This window comes from Mytilus californianus, unplaced genomic scaffold (genome assembly GCF_021869535.1).
Source record: "Mytilus californianus isolate M0D057914Y unplaced genomic scaffold, xbMytCali1.0.p SCAF_5, whole genome shotgun sequence".
Classification (NCBI taxonomy): Eukaryota; Metazoa; Mollusca; class Bivalvia; order Mytilida; family Mytilidae; genus Mytilus; species Mytilus californianus.
In genome coordinates, this window is record NW_026262701.1 from 75,538,527 (window position 1) to 75,562,396 (window position 23,870).

At 32.7% G+C, this 23,870-nt stretch overlaps 2 protein-coding genes across 2 annotated transcripts in view; both read left to right on the top strand.

Annotated features, from left to right (window-relative positions):
• Nucleotides 1–2,060, top strand: part of LOC127701420 (uncharacterized) — an 80,508-nt gene extending 78,448 nt beyond the window's left edge. Inside the window, exon 13 of the mRNA XM_052205288.1 lies at nucleotides 883–2,060. Within this exon, the coding sequence (XP_052061248.1) occupies nucleotides 883–1,235 (353 nt within the window). The 3' untranslated portion in view covers nucleotides 1,236–2,060. The remainder of the gene's footprint in view (nucleotides 1–882) is intronic.
• Nucleotides 2,061–7,083: 5,023 nt separating this feature from the next.
• Nucleotides 7,084–13,747, top strand: LOC127701428 (uncharacterized). Its single transcript, XM_052205305.1, has 7 exons — nucleotides 7,084–7,618; nucleotides 8,147–8,296; nucleotides 8,615–8,827; nucleotides 9,195–9,682; nucleotides 10,040–10,291; nucleotides 10,839–10,937; nucleotides 11,328–13,747. Exons 3-6 carry the CDS (start codon nucleotides 8,707–8,709, stop codon nucleotides 10,890–10,892), a joined length of 915 nt encoding a protein of 304 aa, XP_052061265.1. The 5' UTR covers nucleotides 7,084–7,618; nucleotides 8,147–8,296; nucleotides 8,615–8,706; the 3' UTR covers nucleotides 10,893–10,937; nucleotides 11,328–13,747.
• Nucleotides 13,748–23,870: the final 10,123 nt, after the last annotated feature.

Consider the following 23,870-nt stretch of genomic DNA (forward strand, 5'->3'; position numbering starts at 1 on the left):
GTGGTGTTAGATTTCTGTTTGATTGTTGATGACGTTATTTCCTACATATCCTCAGCTCACCTGATCGTAAGGGCAAGTCATGGTATTGCCATCACTCCGAGTCCGAGGTGTTCGTCGGAAGATTTTGTAACTGTATACCCCGCCTTCGATAGAAGAGGGGCATTATCCTTTCTGGTATATGCGTTTGTACTTTATTCCGTCTGCCCATCCATCAGTTTGTCCAACATCAGGTTTGAATATGTATAAAGTAGTTTACAATGCAGTCGTTCTTACATCTACTTAAATCTTAGTACACATATTCATTATGATATGAAGTTTTTTTAAAATTATGGTTTTGACCCCGATTTTACGGTTCAATGCACATGGACATGTGATAGTGTTAGCAAGGCATGGTGTACTGCGGACAAATATTATTGTTTTGCAAGGTCTTCGGTGGCCGAATTGTCTTATTAGTACAGCGATGACTAGTATGTCAACACTGAGGTTGTCTGTTTGAACCCAGTCATAGCAGGTGCGTTCGTTTCCTATTGTAAATGACCACGATTGGCAGTTTTCCTTCTGAAGGTCGATTGTTCTTTCCAAAATCAATACAAACTGGTCGCCACAATTAATCATTAATAATCAATCATGCAATCTTGTTTTAAAACCTTTACTTTGAAACCATTGAAGTTACTAAAACAAAAGTTAATGAAATAGTGTTCAAGAAAAATGTCTTTTAAAAAATTCTCTGTGTTATTGCTTGTATATAATGAATGTATTGTTTTAAGGGTTGATAGATGATCAGTTTAGTGTCTACATAAATGCATACTTGAAAGTTAACACAACATTTTTGGGATTTTCAACATGAATGGTTCTGTTATATAAACTTGTAAATATTTGTAGAATCATTGGAGTGGGCTGTTCCATTATATAGAGTTCGTCTTCAGAAGAATTATGGCAAAATAATACAAGAGATACATCACCTTACCATAGTAGATTACCTTATATCAAAATCTGTTTTCTCACCTGATGACAGTGAACAGATAGAATCTTGTAAAACTCAAAAGGAAAAGAACAGATCATTGATGGATATTCTGTTACACGGACATGAAGAAATTGGATATACTGAATTTCTCAAAGCTCTACAAAAGGAACCTGTATATAAAGACTTAGCAGATCAGATAGAAAAAACAGAAGTTACCGACAGAGATAGGTCAACACTAGAGAGTTGTCAAAAGTTAAAAGGAAAAGATTAGTTTAATTTACGTATTGTGAACAGGCTATGCTATAGGTACTACACTAAGTAGATACATGTATATTGTGTCATAGTCCATGTTTCAGGTATTTGTTTTCAACGAAAAAAATGGGTCACTATGTTGATGACATGCACGCATATCTTCAAAATCAAATATAGTTTAATAGTTTTACCACGTACAATATACATACGACAGTACAAATATAACTTTTAATTAAACATCGAAGTAATATCAAAATTGTTAGTTTTTTTATGCAAATGTATGACGTACTTTTCAGGAATATATATACAAAATCATGTGTCAATTAGAAATAGAAATAATTGTTTGTTCTGTACATATTCATTTGATATAAACTGACTTTAACTACAAATTCATCAGTATTTTACATTCATATGATCAGTAGTGAATACATGGTATTTTTTACGCCCGATAAATTAAAATATTTATATTTCATTATTCTAATTATCATTATATGTTAAATTTATTTTTCGAAAGAAGCATTAGTCTTGGGGTGATCCATAAAATATGTTCAATACTTGTTAACCTTTAAGAAGCATTTGATGGTACATTCTATAGAGTTGGAATTTTCTTTGTTTATGCCAAATCATATAGTGACCGGGCTATTTATATCTATGTATGTGTACAAAGACAAGGTAAACTGCACAAATTAACTGAGTTGAAAATGAATATGTATACAATAAGTTATAGAGTGTACAAAAACCAGACATCAAACCAGCAATTCAAAATCCTAACAAGAATATACAAATGTAGCTTTGTCAATAATTCTGAAGAAATGTACATTTATGAATAAACATGTAAATATTATCCGTATTATTTAGTTAATTGACTTTACCACTGTGACAGAAAAGATAGTCGTGTCATAGTGTCGTCGTCCTCATCCCCGTGTCACGTTTCGATCACCACATGTTAATGTTTTATAAATCGAGTTCAAAGATAAAGTCTGAAGTTGTGATAAGTTATACATTATTCCCGAATACTTTTTAGGACAAACCCATTTTGATATGCCTAAAAGAAACCACTCACAAAGTGTTGACTTAGGACATGCTTGGCAATTTAAACCATCAGTTTGTCAATACCATCTCTTGATCTCATGATTGTTGAAATAACAGAAGATACATTTATATATGTATTTACAATAAAATAGAAGAAAAAAAACAACACTTTAACACCATACCCGAATAATTCAATCGTTATATTCCGCTGCGCTCTACGATGGATACATTAATGCCAAAAAGGCCTAGTCAATGGAAAGTCGTCAAATAATCATTAGGAATTAGCTTTGAATTTACCTAGCTCGATAAGATTTCAGCTAACAGGCTCCCTCACCCAGAGAGCATCAATAAAATTCATAGATTCACAACGCTGATAATTCAGGACTTCGCGAGTGAGAGAGTCGATCACGGGGAGGGACTGATTTTTTCGTGTAGATAAATAAATACAAAGCCATCTCTTTGTAAGTTTTACGGACGCCATCACGAGTTGGTTGACCGTTATGGAATATCCGTTTCGTAGATGATAGCGGATATGTTTCTAATGTCGTTACTACAATCCCGTCCCCTTTTCCAGAATGTGACCTACCGAATTAGACTTATTACCGGGTTTGTACTAACGTGAGCAACACGACTGGTGCCACATATGGAGCAAGATCTGCTTACCCTTCCGGAGCACCTGAGATCACTCCCAGTTTTGCTGGGGTTCGTGTTGCTCAGTTTTTAGTTTTCTATGTTGTTTGTCCGTTTATTTTCAACTTATGAGTTTGAATGTCCCTCTGGTATCTGTCGCCTTTCTTTTACTGATTGCGACTTGAATAACTAGTCTTTTTTAAAACATATTTTGAAGGTGATCTTGCGACCGAAAGATGGGGAAACCTATAATTATTTAAACTTTTTTACAGAACAAAAGTGAATAAATAAAATATCAATCTAAGTCAAGCTTAAATACAATCAACCTTAGGTTGTGTTTTGTTAAATTTTATTCCAGTGATCATTCACTCAAAATAAAAATAAAACGCTGCAAATCAGGAAGAATGTCTCCTTTAAAAAAAAGATACAATTTATGGCAAATTTAACCATAACTCAGTAAACAAATTATATGAGACTGAAGAAAAATAGTACATTAATGATTACTTTTAATAATTGCAAGGGATGGCCGTTAATATTAACAACTTGGTGATTTCGGATCTTTAAAATAGAAAAAAAAATAGTAGGTATAGTTTGATTATAAAGATGGTCTTTCATCCTATTGTAAAAAATGGTGTAAACGGGAAAAATCTGACAAAAACTTACTTGATTCCTATTTGAAAAAATGTCTGAATACTGTTGATATTCGCATATCACATTTCGAAAATAATTTAGAAATAAATAAAAAAATAAGTAATACGCCCATTTCTAGGATTAAAAACAAAATTAAAGTACTCGCAAAGCGTTTTGTGTTCGTACCGGCCGACAAAGCAGCCATGAATGTGGGGTTTGTATGACGTAAATACTACATGGAAGTCCTTAAGAATGAAATTATACATATAACAACATTCAAGGCCGTACGCTCCACAGAGGGTCATATAGTAAATACTCATGTCACAACCACAGCTCAGCTTAAGGCCTCTTCAGAACATTTGAAGGTCCCCACTATGTATTGGTTACCTAAACTACACAAAAAACCCGTAAGTTATCGTTTCATCCGGGCCTCTAGTAAGTTTTCTTTTACTAGAATTTCAGTGCTTTTAACGAGTTCCTTAACTACTATAAAAGAACTGATCATTAGTTTTTGTAATAAAACATATGAAAATAGTGGAATTAACCATTTTGGAGTGTAAACAATCTTTGGGTGTTTTAGATAAATTACGTGGTTTTGGTTGTCCTTTTGATTCGGTTGACAGTTTTGATTTTTCCCCTCTTTACACTACATTTCCTCACAATCTTATCAAACAAAAGTTCTCCGATTTAATTAAATGATCGTTCGATACATATAATTGCAAATGTATTTGCTGTAACTCATATAAAGCCTTTTTCTCAAACGAGAAAGGTAAATATGCTAGATATACTTACTGGAGGTGTCATGAGATTATTACAGTCATACATTTTCTCCTTGACAACATTTATGTACGTTTCGGAAATAAAAAAAAGTTTATCGGCATATTGTAGGTATTCCAATAGGCATCAAATTCTGCCTCTTTAGTAGCAGACTTGTTCCTGTACTGTTCTGAATCACAGTTTATGGCCAAACTTAGTAGGGACTCGTCTAAATTCCATTTTATTGATAAATTTAACAACACTTACCGTTATCTTGATGATATTTTTTCGTTAAATAATCAAGAATTCTCTAAATATACTGCCGACATTTACCCACAGCAACTTACTTTAAATAAATCAAATATTAACAGCTATAAGTGTCCTTACCTAGATTTAGATATTTCAGTTTTACACCAGAAACTCAACACAAACATTTACGACAAAAGGGATGCCTTTTCTTTCCCTATTGTTAATTTTCCTATTTTGGACGGTGATGTTCCTCTGGCATCATCTTACGGTGTTTATATATCCAAACTCGTTCGGTATGCTCCTGTCTGTAGTGACGTTTTGGATTTCAATAGGCGTAATCAATCTATTACTGGTAAATTATTAAGTCAGGGATTTCGTAACAACAAATTACGTAAAACCGTTACTAAATTCTCCCATAGATAAAAAGATTTGTTTGCAAGTATTGGTAGTACCTGTAAAAAACTTATTTCAGACGGAAAAGCACATCCCTAATTTTACGGTGATGCTGTTTACCGAACCCGGACAATTCTATACGATCCGGGTAAACTTATCAATCCTTTAAATAAACTTTTTCTAAAAGGTTACTAATTCAACACTGTAATTAGATATTTGAATACTGTTTTATTGGTATAAACATTGATTTTGTTATCAGTAAATCAAAATCATACTTAATAGGTTTGTTATATACATATTCACTTTAACGGCACTACAGTCTGTCTATACTTTTATTTTGGCATTGCACAAGGTCATGTTTTCCCCGACTGTTAATGACGTCTTTACACTAAATCCATTGGATGTCGGATGTGTACTGATTGATATTTAAGTCTTAGATACATGCTTTTTTTATAAGTTGTTATTGGCTTTGAACTAGCTGTCAGTAACTGCGAGTTCTCTCAGATCTGTGCTTAGTGTGTCTTTTTTTTTTTGTTGTTGTTAGGGAAGAGGGATGTATAAATACCCTGCCACGTCCGGTCTGCTTTTAGGTGTAATACCACCAAATCATAATACGTCACATCCGGTTGCATACGAAAATAGGTCGAAAAAAAATATTCCCTTACCCGAATAATCCAGTCGTTATATTACGCTCCCTATCGATCACTACATTAACGCCTGAATGCATACACGATAAAAACGCGTCAGACCGGAAAATTGTGACGCGTTGCATTATGGTATTATTTTAACATCACAATGGCGCCAAAAAGAAGGAGGAGCATAGTAATCCCACAACAAAAGATGTGCAATGGAGTGGGAAAGTAGTGTTTGTTTACATTGTTCGCACGTGTTTGACAAGAATTTGAAAAATGAAAGAAGAAGAAAGGTTTCTAACATCAGTGATGTGGATTTTATAGACATAATAGCCAAAACTTACAGCCTTGAATTTGATCTGTTGAAAAAATTTCTCGACAAGAATGAAGATGTGTATATATGTGCAAAATGTTACAATTCTGTGAAATCAGTCTCAACAAACAGTAAGAAATACGATCAGTCAAAAACATCTTTAACGGATTCTGCCTCGAATGACTTTAAGAACTTGTCTATACAGATTGAATATCGTTCTATTCCAAGTGACCGTGGCAGTGAACTGAAAAGAAACCGAAGTAGCCTTACTCCCACCAAGTCTGGATGCACTCCTAGAGCTAAGAAACAAGATAAAAATGTATCAAATTCATCAAATTCATCAACAAAAACACCAAAGAATAATAGACGACGTCTCTGCTTCTCTGACAAGAAATCAACACAGTCTCCAGGGCCTAAAGTAAAGGTATGCATTTGTATCTGAATTATGATTTAGCCATACATGAAAAAAGTTTACAGATTATTAACATACATGTACAAAAGTTTATTTTATTAAAAATCTTTTTAAACCTGAGAGAAATGGAAATAAATAATCAGTAAATATGATCATGTTTGCACTGAATTGCCAGCTGGAATTAAAATGTAGAAGTATTAAATCAAGGATAGTACTATACAAATCCTTGATTAAATCATAAAAAAGAAACCCAATGAAAAATTACAATATATATGTACAAGGATTTGTATAATTTACTAAACAAATCCTTGATATGTACATGTATGTTATTGTATATAGGGAAGAACAAAAATTTGCAGATTGAACATTGTTCTGCTGATACATTTGTATTTAGAGTAATTGTGTGTATATATATATGGCGTAATAATGCATACAGTAATTGGGTTAATTTGACACAAATTATATATAATTTTTATATAAACCTGATAAACGAGATTAAGTATGATTGCCAATTATACAGCTCTTAATCCAAGACTTAATGATATGTCATGAATGTTAGTAGTTATATGTTACAGTACGGGCTTCGACTCAGATCCTTGGCACGTTATAGGTACTACATATAGCTTTTATACATGTACATGGTACATAGGTAAAATGTAGTTACAATGTTTTACATGTAAAAATGTATAAAGACTACATGTTTAACTAAATTAAAAGTAATTAGTCTAAATAACATTTTTTTTTCTAAAACATACAAAAGTTGAAAGAAAAGGATTACATGTACATGTATACAGTATATACATGTATATAAGTACTCATTTTATAAACAATGCATCAACTTGCATAATGTTGTACAATGCATGTGTACACAATACATTTATTTGTGCAATAATAGTAACTGTTGAGATTAATTTTTTTAGGTGAACATAGGGTATCGTGGAAGTTCCAGGAACACAGTTTTAAATGGACATGAGAAGTTGGCATGTCGTGCCTTAGTCATGAAACAATACAGAACAGCTGTAAACCACATGTTTGAGTTAGATGTTAAGAAAGAAATTGGCATTGTGATCAAAAAGAAAATAAATAAGGAAATAACTGAGGTAATCAAGAACAAAGACTCTTTATTAAGGTCAACAAATCTCTCTTCGTTTTCATGGAAATCAGCTTACAAGCAACTAGAAAATAAATGTCCTTTGACAATGGACTTACTTCAGACAATATGTGTAGAGAAGAAAAAAAATGAACCCAGACTTGTTACCAGCATGGCCGTCCTTCTGTTTACCAGAAATCAGCAAATGAACACTATTCATTCTATAAACAGTGTGTTAATGTTCCGAGGACATGTTAGAACAAAGGTAAGCAAATTAAAAATTAATAATATAAAGATAAATCATGTACAGTACTTCATTTAAATACAGATTCAGTCTTCTCACGAGGGTCTTTCAGCACTATATTTTATTAAAAAAAAAAACATTTCTTTGTGTTTTTTAGATTTACAAGATGTATGTATGTACAAAGCAATTTTAACACAAAAAGTTTTTCATAAATAATAAGAAAAAATCTGTTCAGCACATACATGTATTGATCTTCTTCACATATAAAAAAGAAGATGTGGTATGATTGCCAATGACAACTCTCCACAAGAGACCAGTCACCAAATGACACAGAAATTAACAACTATAGGTCACCGTACGGTATCAACAATGAGCAAAGCCCATACCGCACAGTCAGCTATAAAAGGCCCCGAAATGACAATGTAAAACAATTTCAATTACTATAGCTAATGTATGTACATTTTAGCACAACATCTGAAGTTTTACTGTACATTATTCCAAATACATAACATGGGCAGCAAATCTCAATGGTGTATTTTATTTCTTCAGGTTTATACCACCTTTAACCAGCAGGACTTAGTAGTTCCTACAAGTCCACACTGAATACAATTGATAAGCTATGTGAGAAATTTGATGAGCCTGTGAAGAGATGGACAGAACAACTCAGCAGTAAAACAATAGATCAGAACACTTCATTAGGTATATTTTATTGTAAATTATAATTAAGGCATGTTCATTTTTACCTACATGTACATGTACATGCAACTATATTTAATAAAAGTGTAGATTCTCCTGATAAAGGTGCTAAAATGCTTTTATATCCATGATATCTATTATTGATACATTACTAAAGTAAACAATATATATACAGGAAAATTATTATATACAGTACGTTAGTAAGGAGATGTGATATGGCTGCCAAACAAAGGTCAAAGGATGTGGATATACCAGTATACATGTATAAATCATTTTAATTTTTATAAATCTTGATATAATTTGAAGTATTTTGCTTTTTAGGTGATCATACATATGCAGCAACCAGTGATGAATGTAATGTAGAGAACATTGCCACAGATGATAACATTCTACTCATCCAATGTCCACCAGTAATGTACATAGCAGAACCTATAACAGATACCACTTCAGATTTTTCCTCAGTAGATACATGTAAAGAGACAGTTCCAACTACAGACTCTCCTATGGAAAAGCTGTACGACTTTGTGGATAATGGTGAGCACATGTAATGTGTCTTTTCTGTGTGGATTCCTTATTTTTTTAGAGTCACTCACACTAATCTAGAATCACTGAAGTGTTTAAGAAGAATAATGAAATAGCTGTCAAAAATAACTTCAAAGCTGTCAGTGTTGTAATTCTGTTATGAGGGTCTAGGTGTGGTGTACATTTATATTGGTGCCTTTCCTTTTTCTAAATCTGAATTTGAGAAATGCTGAGACTTATAAGAGAGAATTGCTTGTTTTTGTTTCATGACGTCTCGTTGAGGTGCTAATATTTTGAGTAAAGATATATCTTGCCAAATAGTAATCTACTTATTTAATTCTTATATGTTCTGTGTATCAAATTTGAATTTATTTTACAGGTACATCTGTTCCACCTAGAACTCCTTTAAGTAGCATAGGAAACCACACAACTTATTACACACCAATGCAACCATCAGTACCATGTGAAGAAGATTCTCCATTTACAACTAAGTCGTCAGCTGCAATTCAGGAAACCGGTTCTTTCCAAATTATTATGGACAATTTGAATATGAACCAAAAGACTAGACACAAGACTGGAGATACCAGCAACAAAGTTCACAACTTGGTCCACTCAATGGCAGTTAATGATAGAGCAACACCAACTGACCCGTTAGATGAGATTCACCCTCAAGCTGACATTCTATCATTATCTAATGACTTGTTCATTCCAAGTGACAATGACATACACCAACTGAATGAAGATTTCAAAGTTTTGATACAAAGAGCTTTAGTGGACAACATCCCAGGACTATCTGTGTACAGACAAGTTGTGCAGTACCACATCTTACATGAGTTTTCACAACAGGCTGAAAAGAAGAGCACAGTTGTAAGTTTTTAATAATCGTAACATTTTGCATGTAACCTTGTATAACAATCTCACACTGCCATCAATATAATTAATAATTTGCTATATATATTCCTTTTGGTGTTTTATTTAAATAATGATCATGTTCATACAATTAGAAAAGGCATTAAATAAAATTGAGAAATATTGCTGAAGAAAAAAGATCTAATATTAACAGTGAAAATTGTTAAAATAAAAAAAAGTATGAAAAAAAACACATGAAAAAAAATACTGCCAATGTGTTCTACATCAATTTAAATTTTATTCCAAACAAGTTCTTTGTGGTTTTTAAAATTTTTTTTTAACATATTAAACATATTATGTTGCTTTTATCTCCAGATACCTTTAGGAATTCTTGAGAAGGATGAAAACATCACGGAACAAATGATCGATGTAATTACACATTTACAACAGTATGTGCCAAAGAGGGACAAGCAATTAAAGCCATTGTTGTTAGGTGGCGATGCCTTAAGTGTTGAGAGGGGTGAATCTGCACAGAAAGCCAGAATTGATGCAGTGACATGTGAAGACAGATTAGATGGCTTTATATGGAAAAGCGAAGATTGGCATGGCCATGTTATATCACTACAGGTATATATAGTTCCTCTATACAGTTGTAAGTGCTACTAAATAAAGGAAATAAATATGAAATTTTTAACTCCCATTTATCATCATAATATTTTATCCAAGTGGATTTACGTTAAATCATTTGTAAATCTCAAGTCTAGGTTGTTGTTTCTCGTCGATGCACAAAATCAGAAAAAAGGTATTATGTATACAACTTGAAACTAAACCTCATGTATATTTATCATGCATAAAGCCATTGTATAATTGTATTTGAACTGGCTGAATTTATATAGTATCAAAGCTTACATCTTGTTTTGTCTCATGTAAAAACTACAGGAATCGGGAGAGACCCCAAGTTTGTCAACCAATTGACAAAAAACCAACAACAATAGAATGTCAGTTTTCAAGATAGTAGAGTGTCCATAGTACACTGCATCATTATTATTCATACATTTGTACATGTACATGTGTCATATGAATTGATTTGTTCTTTTTCAGGCAATGCATAAACAATTATGTATACATGTAACAAATAAATTTACTTGTTCTAAATATTTATTATTATTTTCAGGATACATTTAACCTCCATTTCAAGGGATCATCATCTGGTGAAATGGGAACATAGTTCCAACTGAAAAACAAGTTTGATAGAAGAGGTGTTAAATCAGAGGTACATGTACATATACATAATATTCTTTCCATTTACAAATGTAAGTTTTGTGAACCATTAACAAACATGAAAAAAAAATGTAAATTATTCAACATTGCAAAAATTACAGCCAAAGTGGGAATGTATTGATACAGAAAAGATTGTTTCATGATTTCATAAGTAGTTACATGACCGTTTACAACTGGTTTTGATATATGTAATCTTCATAAAGATTCTTTTCTGTTGAGCGTCATATGCACGTATAAAAATAAAAAGATATGGTATGATGGCTGGCTAATGAGACAACTCTTCGCACAAATGAAGTTGATGTATATTGTATAACTTTTAATTAAAATGTAATTTTTATATTTCAACATAAAAAAAAAATTAAATATTTTTTATTCTTTATAGGTGAAAGATGCAGTAAATGACTGTCGAGAATTCTTAAGATTTGTGACAAGAGGCTATATAATTCTTGGAGCCATGCAGTTGTTAGGATTTGATTCGTTAGACAAATTTAAAGACCTTAATCATACTTGCGACACTCAAAAGAAGGAATTCTTGGAAAAACTTTCCCAAGATATTGTAGACCAGTACATAACTACAGAAAAATTTGATTTAGACACACTTAAAGAAACCAATACACGAGAAGAAGGAAGATATGTGTGTGGATATCCTGGCTGCAAGAAAATTTTCGCTGTAGATGGGAAATGTAGGTCAAAGCAAAGGTTTCGATGTCATTATAAAGACTTCGAAGGTGTTCTACAGCCAGATAATGATACTGACCAACATGTCCAAAGCACCTTTGAGGTTGAAGAAAAGAAGGAAGATTTTAAACACAATTACAGCTGCAGTTTGTTAAGGGATGGTCTATTTGACTGGTGTAGAGAAGATGCTGCGAGAGAAAATGATGGTGAACGTTTAGTTAGAATGTGGCGATTTGACATTTTAAAATTCGCTTTAAACAATCATGTTAAATACAAACTACTAGCTTTTAAATTACATGCCCAGCTTTTGGCAATACTGCCTCCAAAACAAGCCTTTCAACTGAAAAACAACCAAAGTGTCAATATACATGGTGGAAAGGGAGCTAACGTTCCAGGAGACCTTGCTCTTGAGTTTATGAATATGAGGGCAAAAGATGCTTTAAACTCTCTCAGAGGCAACCTGACCGGTTCATCAATTGAAAGGTGCGGGAGAAGTCTCCAAGGCTGCAATGACATCATTGATTCCTATACAACAGGATTAAACCAATTTTTTGGAAAGCCTTCGAACAACAAGCCATCAATCCAGAAAGATATTGACATTCTTGTAAAACATTTACAACCAGAAGAACTTTTTCAAGTCATTCCAGGAAGATGTCACCGCACATTTAACTGTATGAACTCAATTTGCCTAACCAAGTTGGATGGACAAAAATTAAACTCTTGGCTCACCAGCAAAAAAGAAGAATTTTCAAAGACACAAAGACTACGGTCTTATTTACTTTGATTACAAATTCAGTGCTTTGATGTATAAATAGTATTATGGTGCTACATATTTTACTGTACATATTTTATTATTTTTTCATATTTTATTGGAAAAGCAATGAATTCAAAGGTTTGAATTTAAAATTTTGTTCTGGTTCTATTACAATATGTTTGCTTTTGAATACATGTACATGCTACACAAATTTTCTATTCATTTTAATAGTGCTTTTAATGTATTGATGTGTCCTGCTTTTGTGTTTAAGTTGATGTGTGCTACTTGTTTATAATGATGTGTGCTGCTATTGTTTGTACATATGTGTTTTTTGTGCTTTTAATGTATTGATGTGTCCTGCTTTTGTGTTTTAGTTGAAGTGTGCTACTTGTTTCTATTGATGCGAGCTGCTTGAGTTTGACATATTTGCTGTTTCTGTTTGTATTATTTTATGTGCAGCTTTTTTGTACATATTTAAGTGTGCTGTATCTGTTTGTATTGATGTGTGCTATGTATATATTGATGTGTGCTGCTTTTGTTTGAACATATTGATGTGTGCTGTTTCTGTTTGTACATATTGACGTGCGCTGAGTCTGGATGTATTGATGTGTGCTGTTTCTGTTTGTACATATTGACGTGTGCTGAGTCTGTTTGTATTGATGTGTGCTACTTGTTTATATTGATGTGTGCTTCTTTTTTATATTTATGTGTGCTTGTTTATATTTATGTGTGCTTCTTGTTTATATTGATGTGTTCTGCTTTTGTTTTTCTTAACATTTATATCATGTATATGTTCCCCTTAAAAGATGGAAATATTACGATGAATTCTGATAGGTTGTAAGTTGTAGCTACTAATGTATTTTTTTTCCCCATCTAATTGTTACATTGGCACTGAATTCTGGAATGCTTAGCTTGTTTCTAAAAAATAATTATTATTTGAATAGAAATTTAAATCATGAATTCGATGGCATGTTTAATATTAAGTGATACATTTGAATTCTTTGTTTAGATTTAGTATCTAATACTTTTTTTTTTGACTGGATAATGGTTACTTTACATGGTTATATTTTTTATAATGTTAAATTTGAGGCAATCAACAGGTTACCCTTTAATAAATTATTATCTTATCTTAATAGTCTTTGTGTTTGTATATATAACTTTTGTATTTTAGAAATTTTGTAAAGGCCTTTCCATTATAGAAAAATCCTTTTAAATATAAATATTGAACCAGTTGCCTCCCAAGATATATACATGTGTATTGATTACACATACAAAACCTTGTACATGTATGTGCTTAGTTTTATTTATGATATATTTCTTTTTATTTTGATCTAATCAGATCTGAAATAAAAATTCAATACAACTTCCAATGCTTTGATTCTTTATACTTCTTGTCAGTTTCAGGTTTTTTGTTTTTAATAACTGTAAATTCAGAAATTATTATCGATCAGGAAAGCTGCACAAAAAATATTACAATCTAAATTTGAAATTTTTCATCATGTGATTACTTTTAAAATAATTGAAAATAGCATAAATTTCTGAATATACAGTAATCAAGGGCATGAATAGACTAGTTGTTCTTTTGTGTTATGGTTGATGATCTCGTGAGTAAAGCTGGTTTAAATTCTCCACTGTTGGTTTTGATGCTTATTAGGGCCCCGCAAAATGGCGGCCGCCCTATAGTGATCAGTCTATCCGTCCGTCCGTAACAAATCATGTCCGCTCTGGTTTTAGTTGACAACCCCATGTCCTATGGTAAAGATCGTGTCCGCTCTATATCTTGAGAACCATTATGATTTCAAAGTTTAATTTATACTTGATATGTATATAAACCAACACCAGAGGGTGTGTCATAATTTATGTACAACTTCCTAGGTCAAAGGTCAAGGTCAAAACTTTGGTTTCATTTGACAACCCCATGTCCAATGATAAAGATACAAATTTTTGACCACACATTATTCACAGCGGGGCCCAGAGAGATGGCTCCCATCTCAATGATATATCTAGTTTTGTACAATAATTAGGCTGTTGGTTTTCTCCATACCTTTGTTGGTGTACTATAACTGAAACTTAAGAAACTATATAAAAAAGAAGATGTGGTATGATTACCAATGAGACAACTCTCCTAAAGAAACGAAATGACACAGAAATTAACAACTATAGGTCACCGTCAGCCTACAACAATGATCAAAGTCCATACCGCTTCTTTCATTAGTGGAAAAGAAAGTAGAAACATGCCAAAGGGACAATCAACTCAAAAGGTGGAAAACCAACAACACTCTCCCAGGTTAGGTTGGTGCCATCAAACCTGTTTAAACCCACCAAATTCATGAAGTGCCTGTCTCAAGTCAGGAGCCTGAAGTTCAGTTGTTGTCATCGCTTCATGGCCTACATTTTGTTTGTTGTAAATTGTATTGTTATAAATTAGGCTGTAAGTTTGAATTGAATTGCTTCATATTTTTCATGTAAATACCTTTTATTGGGTTTTTCTTATTGTTGAAGGTCGTACAGTTGCTTTCATCCACTCCATTTGAAATTTGAAGGACAGTTCTCTCATTGGCAATAATACTACATCATATTTTAATAAAGCCATTGAGAAATTATAAAAAATTACATCAAGACAAACAGCAGCCAACATAATACAACATAGAAAACTAAAAACTCTGAAACACATCAAATAAAAACTGTTATCTCAGGTTCTCAGTAGAAGCTTACTGTAGCATGTGTAATGTCTGGACTGATTGACAACTTCTTAATACTCTTGAATAATAGGCATGTATGTATATCATTGGACATTTTGCTAGTATCAATCAAACAAACATGCACAAAACAAAACAAATTTCGGCAATGAGAGAAGACAGTGCAAATAAATAACTGTAAAATATTTCTATTTATTTTAAAAAGTAAACCAGATAATCATGACAATGTGGACATGTATGACAAATGTTTATGATACATTGAACTTAAAATATGACTAATCAACTCAGTATTTTTCTTAATGTCGGAGATCTCACATGTTCAGTTGTACATACATGTACATGTATCTGAGCATTAAAAATTGAACATCTACAGGTAGATGTACATGATAAAAAAAATTCTTTTTAAAACTTGGTTGAGTTTTTGAAAATACATTGTACATGTTGTATGTTGCATTTCTACAACAATTTTCATGCAATATTTTGACATAAGTCATGTAAGTATGGCCCTAAATCACTGTATGTACTTAGACTTCATCAATAAGTGTTAAAATATCTGCAGCAAGCTCGGGGCTAACAAGTCCTAGAGATATGACATCATCTTCACATAACAAATATGGTGCATTTTTTACAATGTGGTCTAAAGCAAAGTCCTCTAACTCACTTGAAAGTTCACTTTCTTCTTCAATAAGACATTCTGTGTAGTCTAATAAGTTTTCACGAAGTTATCGTCGTTGTTCAAGAGTAAGATCTCTTTTAATACCAGTGTTTAAGTCTTCATCAAGAACCGACAAGTTATCTAATTCACTACCTAGAAATTGGCTTTCACTACAGAATCCACAGACACACTTTAATTTGCAGTTACTACAGCATGTACAAGGAGGATCAGGCTTTATAACGCTATAACCACTAGTATCTTATTGAAAGTATGCACACAAAGTATTCCTTAAACAGTCTTCAGTCTTACAAAATTCTCGCACTTCTTCTGAACAGTTTCCCTTAGCCAAGTCATATCCACGGAAGTAAATAACTGATACGGCTGAGCGACCATCTCTGCCTGCCCTGCCACTTTCCTGTGAGAATTGCTCTAGACCTCGTGGCCCTCCCCAGTGAATGACACGCTCAATGTCAGGAATGTCTATACCCATTCCAAACGCAATGGTAGCAAAAACAACACGCAGAGAACTGTCAAGTTTCTGAAACTCATCAAGCACATGACTTTTATTGATATCAGCAGTTGAACGGTGAAACATTCCTATCAATCTATCATCTAGAGATTCACTTCTGTCATCTAATGATAGTCTGAAATACTCATACAAATTGGAACAAGAAACAATATTTCTGCAATATATGATTGTCTTTTTGGTGGATTTTTCAAATTTAAGTAGATCGTTAATTAGCCAGTCTAAATCTGCCAAATTCTTACTACTTTTTTGCACATAATATGATAAATTTGGTCTTTCTGGTATCACGGAAATAATGCTTGTTCTTTTGATGTCCATATCAAGTGTTTTCATAATGTCTTTCTTTATTGATCTTGTTGCAGTTGCTGTTAAAGTTACAAAAGTTGTTTTTTGGGCACAACAGATCGAAGTTCTCCAAGATGACTATACTCCTTGCGAAATTCACCACCCCTAAAATAGCAAAAAAAGAAAAATATAATGTTTAGAAATAGACTGACATTCTTCTTACTGCATTAATTGAATCATACACACATCTCCTTTTTTCCATTTCAAGACAACCAATCTACATGTATTGGAAAGCGTTTTAATTATTGTTTATGTACACATATTTTTTTATTAAAGTCTGACAAGGTCTCAACATCTGACTCTGTATTTTTTCTGAACATATTACTTTTTTTCAATGTAATTTTATAGTTTCAAAAATAAATTTTAAATCTGTTAAATCATATTGTGCTATAACACCAGTGTCCCAGGCACCAACGTGTTTAAACCCAGAAACCCAACACAAACTTTATGTTGTTGTTGTTAGTACATGTCTGCCATATTTGTTTTTCATAATTGTTTTATTATAAATTTAGTCATTATTAGTTTTCTCAATTGAATTGTTCAGGTGACATATTTTTCTTGTGAGGGCCTTTTATGGCTGCCTATAGGGCATGGGTATTTTCTAATTGTTGAAAGCTGTACGGTTGTCTATAATTTCTAATATCCATATCATATGAGCTCAGGTGGATAGCTATTGTTGTCTCATTGGCAAATATATCATGGCCACATCTCCTTATTGATTTTATGACATACAAAATTGTTGCCTCCATAGTTTAATAAAAAAAAAAACTGTAGATCAATACACATAATATATTAATATCAAAAAATTACCATTGTGTTATACAGTGAGCCTCATCTATAACAACTGCCTTCAAATTCTCATGGAATACACCTTGTGTAGTACATCTCCGCCATGGACCTTTATTCAATACTGCTTCAGGAGAGGAAAACACAATGGAGAATTCACCCTCAATAATTCGTGCCGGAATACTTTTGTCTGTTTGCTTTTCTCCAACGAATGTAGCACTAACACCATTGTTTTCAAGTTTGGTAACCTGGTCTATCATAAGGGCTTGAATTGGTGATATAACTAACACTGTGCCTTTGACGTGGGTTACAAGTTCGTACAATTCTGGCAAATGTGAATAAATTTTGGACTTGCCGTAACCAGTTGGCAGAACTACAAAGGTATCCTGACAGTCAAATATAGATGTAATAGCGAGCTTTTGTTTTTCTTTAAATATAAAGTCATATTTGGCTTCTAGGTCTTGTAAAGCTTCAAAGATGTCCATGTTTTTGTTTTGAATTCAATAACCGGAAACTACGGAAGTGTGTTCTGCGCACAATCATGCATAATTATAATGACCTGCGATTTGATTGGGCCCTCTCAGCGACAGGGCTGGTGACGCGTCCAATGATCATGAAGAATTCAAGCCCTCGAAAGGTGCAGAGAATCGGAGGCGGTAAGGGCTTGAATTATTCGAGTTAAATATTCCCTTGAATTTGACAGTTGTAGGTAATTGATCCTACACTTCATTGCAGTAAAACATTTCTGAGTCATAAACATATATCTTGGGTATTTCAAAGCACCATTATTTCTTTATTTGGGGTTTCTATAGAATATTTTGGAAACTTGAGGTTACATGGTTACTAAAGCTTGTACACAGGTTAAAAAAGGGGGAAAATTTGATTGGTTAACTTCCAGTGATAATTATTTTCTTATATGCAATGAAATGTTATGTGAAATTTTTTCTATAGTACTGGACAGGATAAATCTTTACTCATGCCAAGTATTTCTTTATTTGAAACAAAGATAAATTCTGCACAATTTTTTGAAAAGTGCAAATTTAACAAAGACTAATAGGGGAAAATCAATGGTGGTATTACACCTAATATGGGAAGCTGTACATGCACCTTTGACCTTGTGAGTACTCTCATGTGTTAAAATTTCTTGCTATTTAAGTGAAATATTACAAATAATGAAATATTCTGAGTGGATTGAGTCTCCAAAATACATTTTATGAGAAAATTTCCTTGAAATAGGACTTTACCATGAATATTAGTTGACAGAACAAGCCATACTTAGAGTTTTGGGAAGCTTTTTCTCCTTATTTCTTATATTCTGCTATACTAGAATTTTTTTCCTAAGAAATACTTTAATAAATATATGGTTTTAAGTAAATGAAATTATTTTTAAAGCAGTAACAACAAATTATTCACCAAAAAAGAAGTATGTTATGTCCCTCTCTGGAACGCGGCGTAAATTTAAGTTTTACGTAAGGACTTATTGAAACCTCCTTGGAGACAGCAAACTTTTATACGGATAGTTCATTCAGCTTGAATACTTCAATTAATCATTTATAATAACATTTCAATCATAAATGAGTGAAAGTTGCCCCAAAATTTTTATTTATTGGCCTAAAAAGTAGAAATTTTGAGGAAATGAGAGGTATAAATGGACCAAAAGAGACCCTATCAGGAAGACAAAGAGGTCCATTAGTAGTATTTATCATCCTAAAGTCATCTTTTGTATCATATTCAACTGTTTGTAGGCAGATGAGATAAATATTTGATCATTTATTGGTCCACACTATATTCTATCATGATGCGGCTTGGTTTGGATTTTTCGAAGAAATTTTGCTCGAATCGCTGTAAATGTCGTCTTACATTATACTAGATTTTTCTCAAACTATTGAACTGATTATGACAAAACTTGACAGGAATGCTTGAAATAACCAGTATTACAAAGGAAAAAAGTCACATTCAGTTTATTTAACAAAAAAGTCTTCTTTAGGTGTAATACCACCAAATCATAATACGTCACATCCGGTTGCATACGAAAATAGGTCGAAAAAAAATATTCCCTTGAATTTGACAGTTGTAGGTAATTGATCCTACATTTCATTGCAGTAAAACATTTCTGAGTCATAAACATATATCTTGGGTATTTCAAAGCACCATTATTTCTTTATTTGGGGTTTCTATAGAATATTTTGGAAACTTGAGGTTACATGGTTACTAAAGCTTGTTCACAGGTTAAAAAAGGGGGAAAATTTGATTGGTTAACTTCCAGTGATAATTATTTTCTTATATGCAATGAAATGTTATGTGAAATTTTTTCTATAGTACTGGACAGGATAAATCTTTACTCATGCCAAGTATTTCTTTATTTGAAACAAAGATAAATTCTGCACAATTTTTTGAAAAGTGCAAATTTAACAAAGACTAATAGAGATTTCCAACAAAATGACTTTACTCGACATAACCGACCTAACTGAACGTATATCGTCCTATTGCATCGAAGCATGACGGAGGGGAGCATACACTGCATGCATTTTTTGCTCTGTGAACACGCATTTTTTGCTGATATAGATTTAATGTAAAAATCAACCCCAACTACTTTTTTTAATCTTTAAATATTTTGTCATTAAATGTTTAATGATTTTATTGACAAAAATATTTTAATGGAATAAATAAGCTAGCAACTTGTAATCAAATACACCCATCATTTCACTTGACCCATATTTCAGTTCTTCTCAACATATGAATTTTAAAAACTACCAAGTAAACTATTAGCATGAAAATATTAAAATAATGAAATCCGAAGCGAGAAGGTTATCTCTTTTTTTGTTTTAATAAGTTTTAACGTTTAAAAGTGGATTCAAACACACCCGAATGTAAAAGGTGTACGCGACTAATTTTAAAAAAAAATGTTTTTCTATATAATTAGACGTGGGCAGAAATTCATATCATTGATACATTTATCAAAAAGTACTTTTTAGTCTTTAACTATAATAATGCATGGGACGAGGTTTTGATCATGTATTATACCTAAACGTGCATTCGCGGATACAGGGGTAGAGGGCGTACTCCCCCCTTTTGATCGCAAAGTAATTTTGAACATCTCACATTTTCCACGTTATCTATACAAATGTTTAGTATAAAATCTTCCATTTTTTTTCGCGTTGCTTCCTCGGCAGTATTAATTCAATTATCGGGAACTACGCCCTCTTTCAAATATCTTGGATCTGGCCATAATCACAAATTGTATAGCACAAAAAAAAATTAAATGATTGTCGTTTGAATTTGATGAATACGTTTTAAAAACAACAATGTTTGAACATTAGACATCTCGCACGAGATTTAAAAGTTTAAGACTACATACTGAATTGGATTTTTTCCTGGACAGTGAGCTCACTTAACACGGAAATGTGATACTGGCGTGTAATCTAATGGACACTTATTCTTGTTTCTGATGTTTCTTTTAATATAAATATTCATTTATTTAGTTATATATAATCCCACTAACAAATAATCATGTACCTTTTACTGATAAATTATCATTACATTTTATAGAAACTACATATATTCTGCTATACAGTTATGAACACTAATGGTCCTACAGACACTCTGTGCTTTTGACGTGACACAAGGTCTTGCTTTTCTAGAGTGCTTATGTACTTTTTTACTTAATTTGTGATCATATGTACAAAAAAGTAGATGAAGTATGATTACCAATGAGACAACTCTTCACAAGAGACCAAATGACACAGAAATTAACAACTATAGGCCACCGTACGACCTTCAACAATGAGCAAAGCCCATACCGAATAGTCAGCTATAAGTGGCCACAAAATGACAAATGTAAAACAACAAAAACGATAAAACTAACGTCCTAATTAATGTACAAAAAAATGAACGAAAGCACAGCAACAAATGATAACCACTGAATTACAGGCTCCTTACTTAGGACAGTCACATCCATACATAATGTGGCGGAGTTAAACATTAACGGGCCCACTTACCTAATAAAGTGGTGTAACAGTACGAAATAATTGATTAATATTCTAGACTTGATAATTATTCTGTATTTTTTAGTTGTAGTTGTTTTTAAGATAGTGTTCAGTAGCTGTGAATACTCTAAGATCGGTACATGGAGTTTATTTTGAAATACTAGTAATTGCTGTTTTTGTGCTTCGTTTTAGTCGGACGAGTCAATCCCTTTCATACTGTTTTAATTATGAGTAGACATGATCATTTGATAAACATACTTCTATGATCTCTATTGGCTGTAACTTGGACATTTATAAAAATTATGTAGCGAAGAGATGCATGCATAAAATAAGTTCTCGACATAAATTGGCTAAAATATCAGATAAGAATTTAGCCTCAAGCTATAAAACTTACAAGCTATAATAAACACGACGAAGATTAAGCCTCAAGCTATAATACTTATGATGATGATGATACTGATGTATGTCTTATATCCAGCGACAATAATAACATATATATTAAGGATGATGAAATGGTAGCGATTCGCTGGATCGAATTGTCCAACAAAATGATTGAACCCGTAATCGAGGCAGGCCTGCTACCAGTCAATTCCATATTTAATAAAAACCTGTTTATATATGTTATGCTTTAAGTGCATATATTATTATTCTAGCAACACTTGTTTTGTTTTGATATCTTTTTTTGATCCATAATTTGTTTGATTTTTCTCCTTGTTTCTTTGTATCAAAAAGCTTAGTTTTTATTGTAAAATGGTGTTTCACAGCTTCCATTATCCTTGTGACTTGCTATTGTACTAATATCCAGTAGGCATGCAATTATTATTCTAAATAGTAAAAAATGTTTTTTAACAAGTAAAGATTACCCCGTTTTGATCCAGACTTCCTTACCACTAGCATCTAAGATACATACACTGACAAAATATTGTACCCAGAGGCGGATTTAGAGGGTTTTTCAGAGCCCCCCCCCCCTTTTGGGGGAGAAGTTTGGTTGATTATTTAGGAAATCAATGAAGCATGACTGGAGTGGGCCCCTCTCAGGCAGTCAATGGGCATCCCTTATGAAAATTTCTGGATCATCCACTGGTACCCGCACTCATATTACAATCACCCTGTCTATCCGTCCGCCAGTTTGTCCGTTCAACAACTATTTTCAATTTTCTCTTCAAAAGCATTAGTATGCTTAGCATGCATTCTTTTTTCGATTTATTCCTTACACTCCTGGGGTCAAACTATCAAACAGAGTCCAAACGGTGTGAATTACGACTACAGTGGCTCGTGCTGTCGTCAACAATAAGCAAATACTCATACCGTATTATCAGATACTAGTATATAAGAGCATTGACTTTGAAAAATGTAAACTTTTCAAACGAAAATAAACATTTTTACAAGAGTAAAATTAACACAAAAATGACAGGAGTAACCAACGACATCCACTGAATTGAAAGCATCTGACTTGGGAAAGCCTATATATAATTTGGCCTGATTACCAGCGCTCAACACTCTGGTGTGACAGCACAATATAAGAAAAAAAACCCTGTAAAATTCAGTTGGAAATAGCTCAACTAATCAATATTGAATTAAGCCCAAAACAATTACATTTTATGATGAAGGACACAGAGTACCGATCTTAAAGTACCCCCAGGTACTGAAAGCTGATTCTTAAATGTTAAATTACCTGAGAATATTAAACGTATTTAGTTAAAAAGAATAACAAAAAAATAAGGAGATATAGTATGATTGCCAATAAGAAATGAAGTTGATGAAAGCAATGATATGCAACCGTACGGCCTTCATCAATTAGAAAAATCCATACCGTGTAGTCGACTTTTAAAGGAACCAACTTGAAAAATATGAAACAATTCAATTGAGAAAACTACCGGCCTGATTTAAAACAAAACAAGTTACGAAAAACAAATATAACAGATATGAACCAACGACAACAAGTGAACCACAGGCTCCTGACATGGGACAGGCACATAAAGAATGAGTGCTCAACCCCCGCCCCCTAAGCCCGGGACAGTGGTGCAACAGCACAACATAAGAACAACCTGTAAAAACCTTCCTTCAGAGAGCTTGGTTTACACATATATACATATTCAAAGTAATAATTGATATAAAATGTGTTTTCAGCCGTGTATCACCTTCAATGGTGATCATATGCATGGATATGTCGTAGAGTTTAACTTTTATATATAAATATATACCTCTAATGCTAGACAAAAATTGAAACTAAATATTTTTGCTTAACTCAATCAACATGTAATAGTTTTAGAATCCACTTCTAATTGGATTAGTAAGAGTTGTCTTAATCCAAAAACAACTATGACAATATCAAGCCTTACTTATTAAAAGTACATTTTGAAAAGAAAATTACTGTAAAGACTGAAGTGGCAATATAGTTGTCTTAAAAGTGTAACAAGTATATAAATTGACATTCTCGTCCACTTTTAATCAGAGATATACCTGGGACAGGACATTTTTTTAACCCATTTACTA

What these genes read in the sequence shown, in the direction of transcription:
- LOC127701428 (XM_052205305.1), top strand. Translation starts at nt 8,707, where the DNA reads ATGTACATAGCAGAACCTATAACAGATACCACTTCAGATTTTTCCTCA. An exon ending in GTACGACTTTGTGGATAATG is followed by an intron (nt 8,828 to 9,194) that starts GTGAGCACATGT and finishes TTTATTTTACAG; the next exon opens with GTACATCTGTTCCACCTAGA. An exon ending in CTGAAAAGAAGAGCACAGTT is followed by an intron (nt 9,683 to 10,039) that starts GTAAGTTTTTAA and finishes TTTTATCTCCAG; the next exon opens with ATACCTTTAGGAATTCTTGA.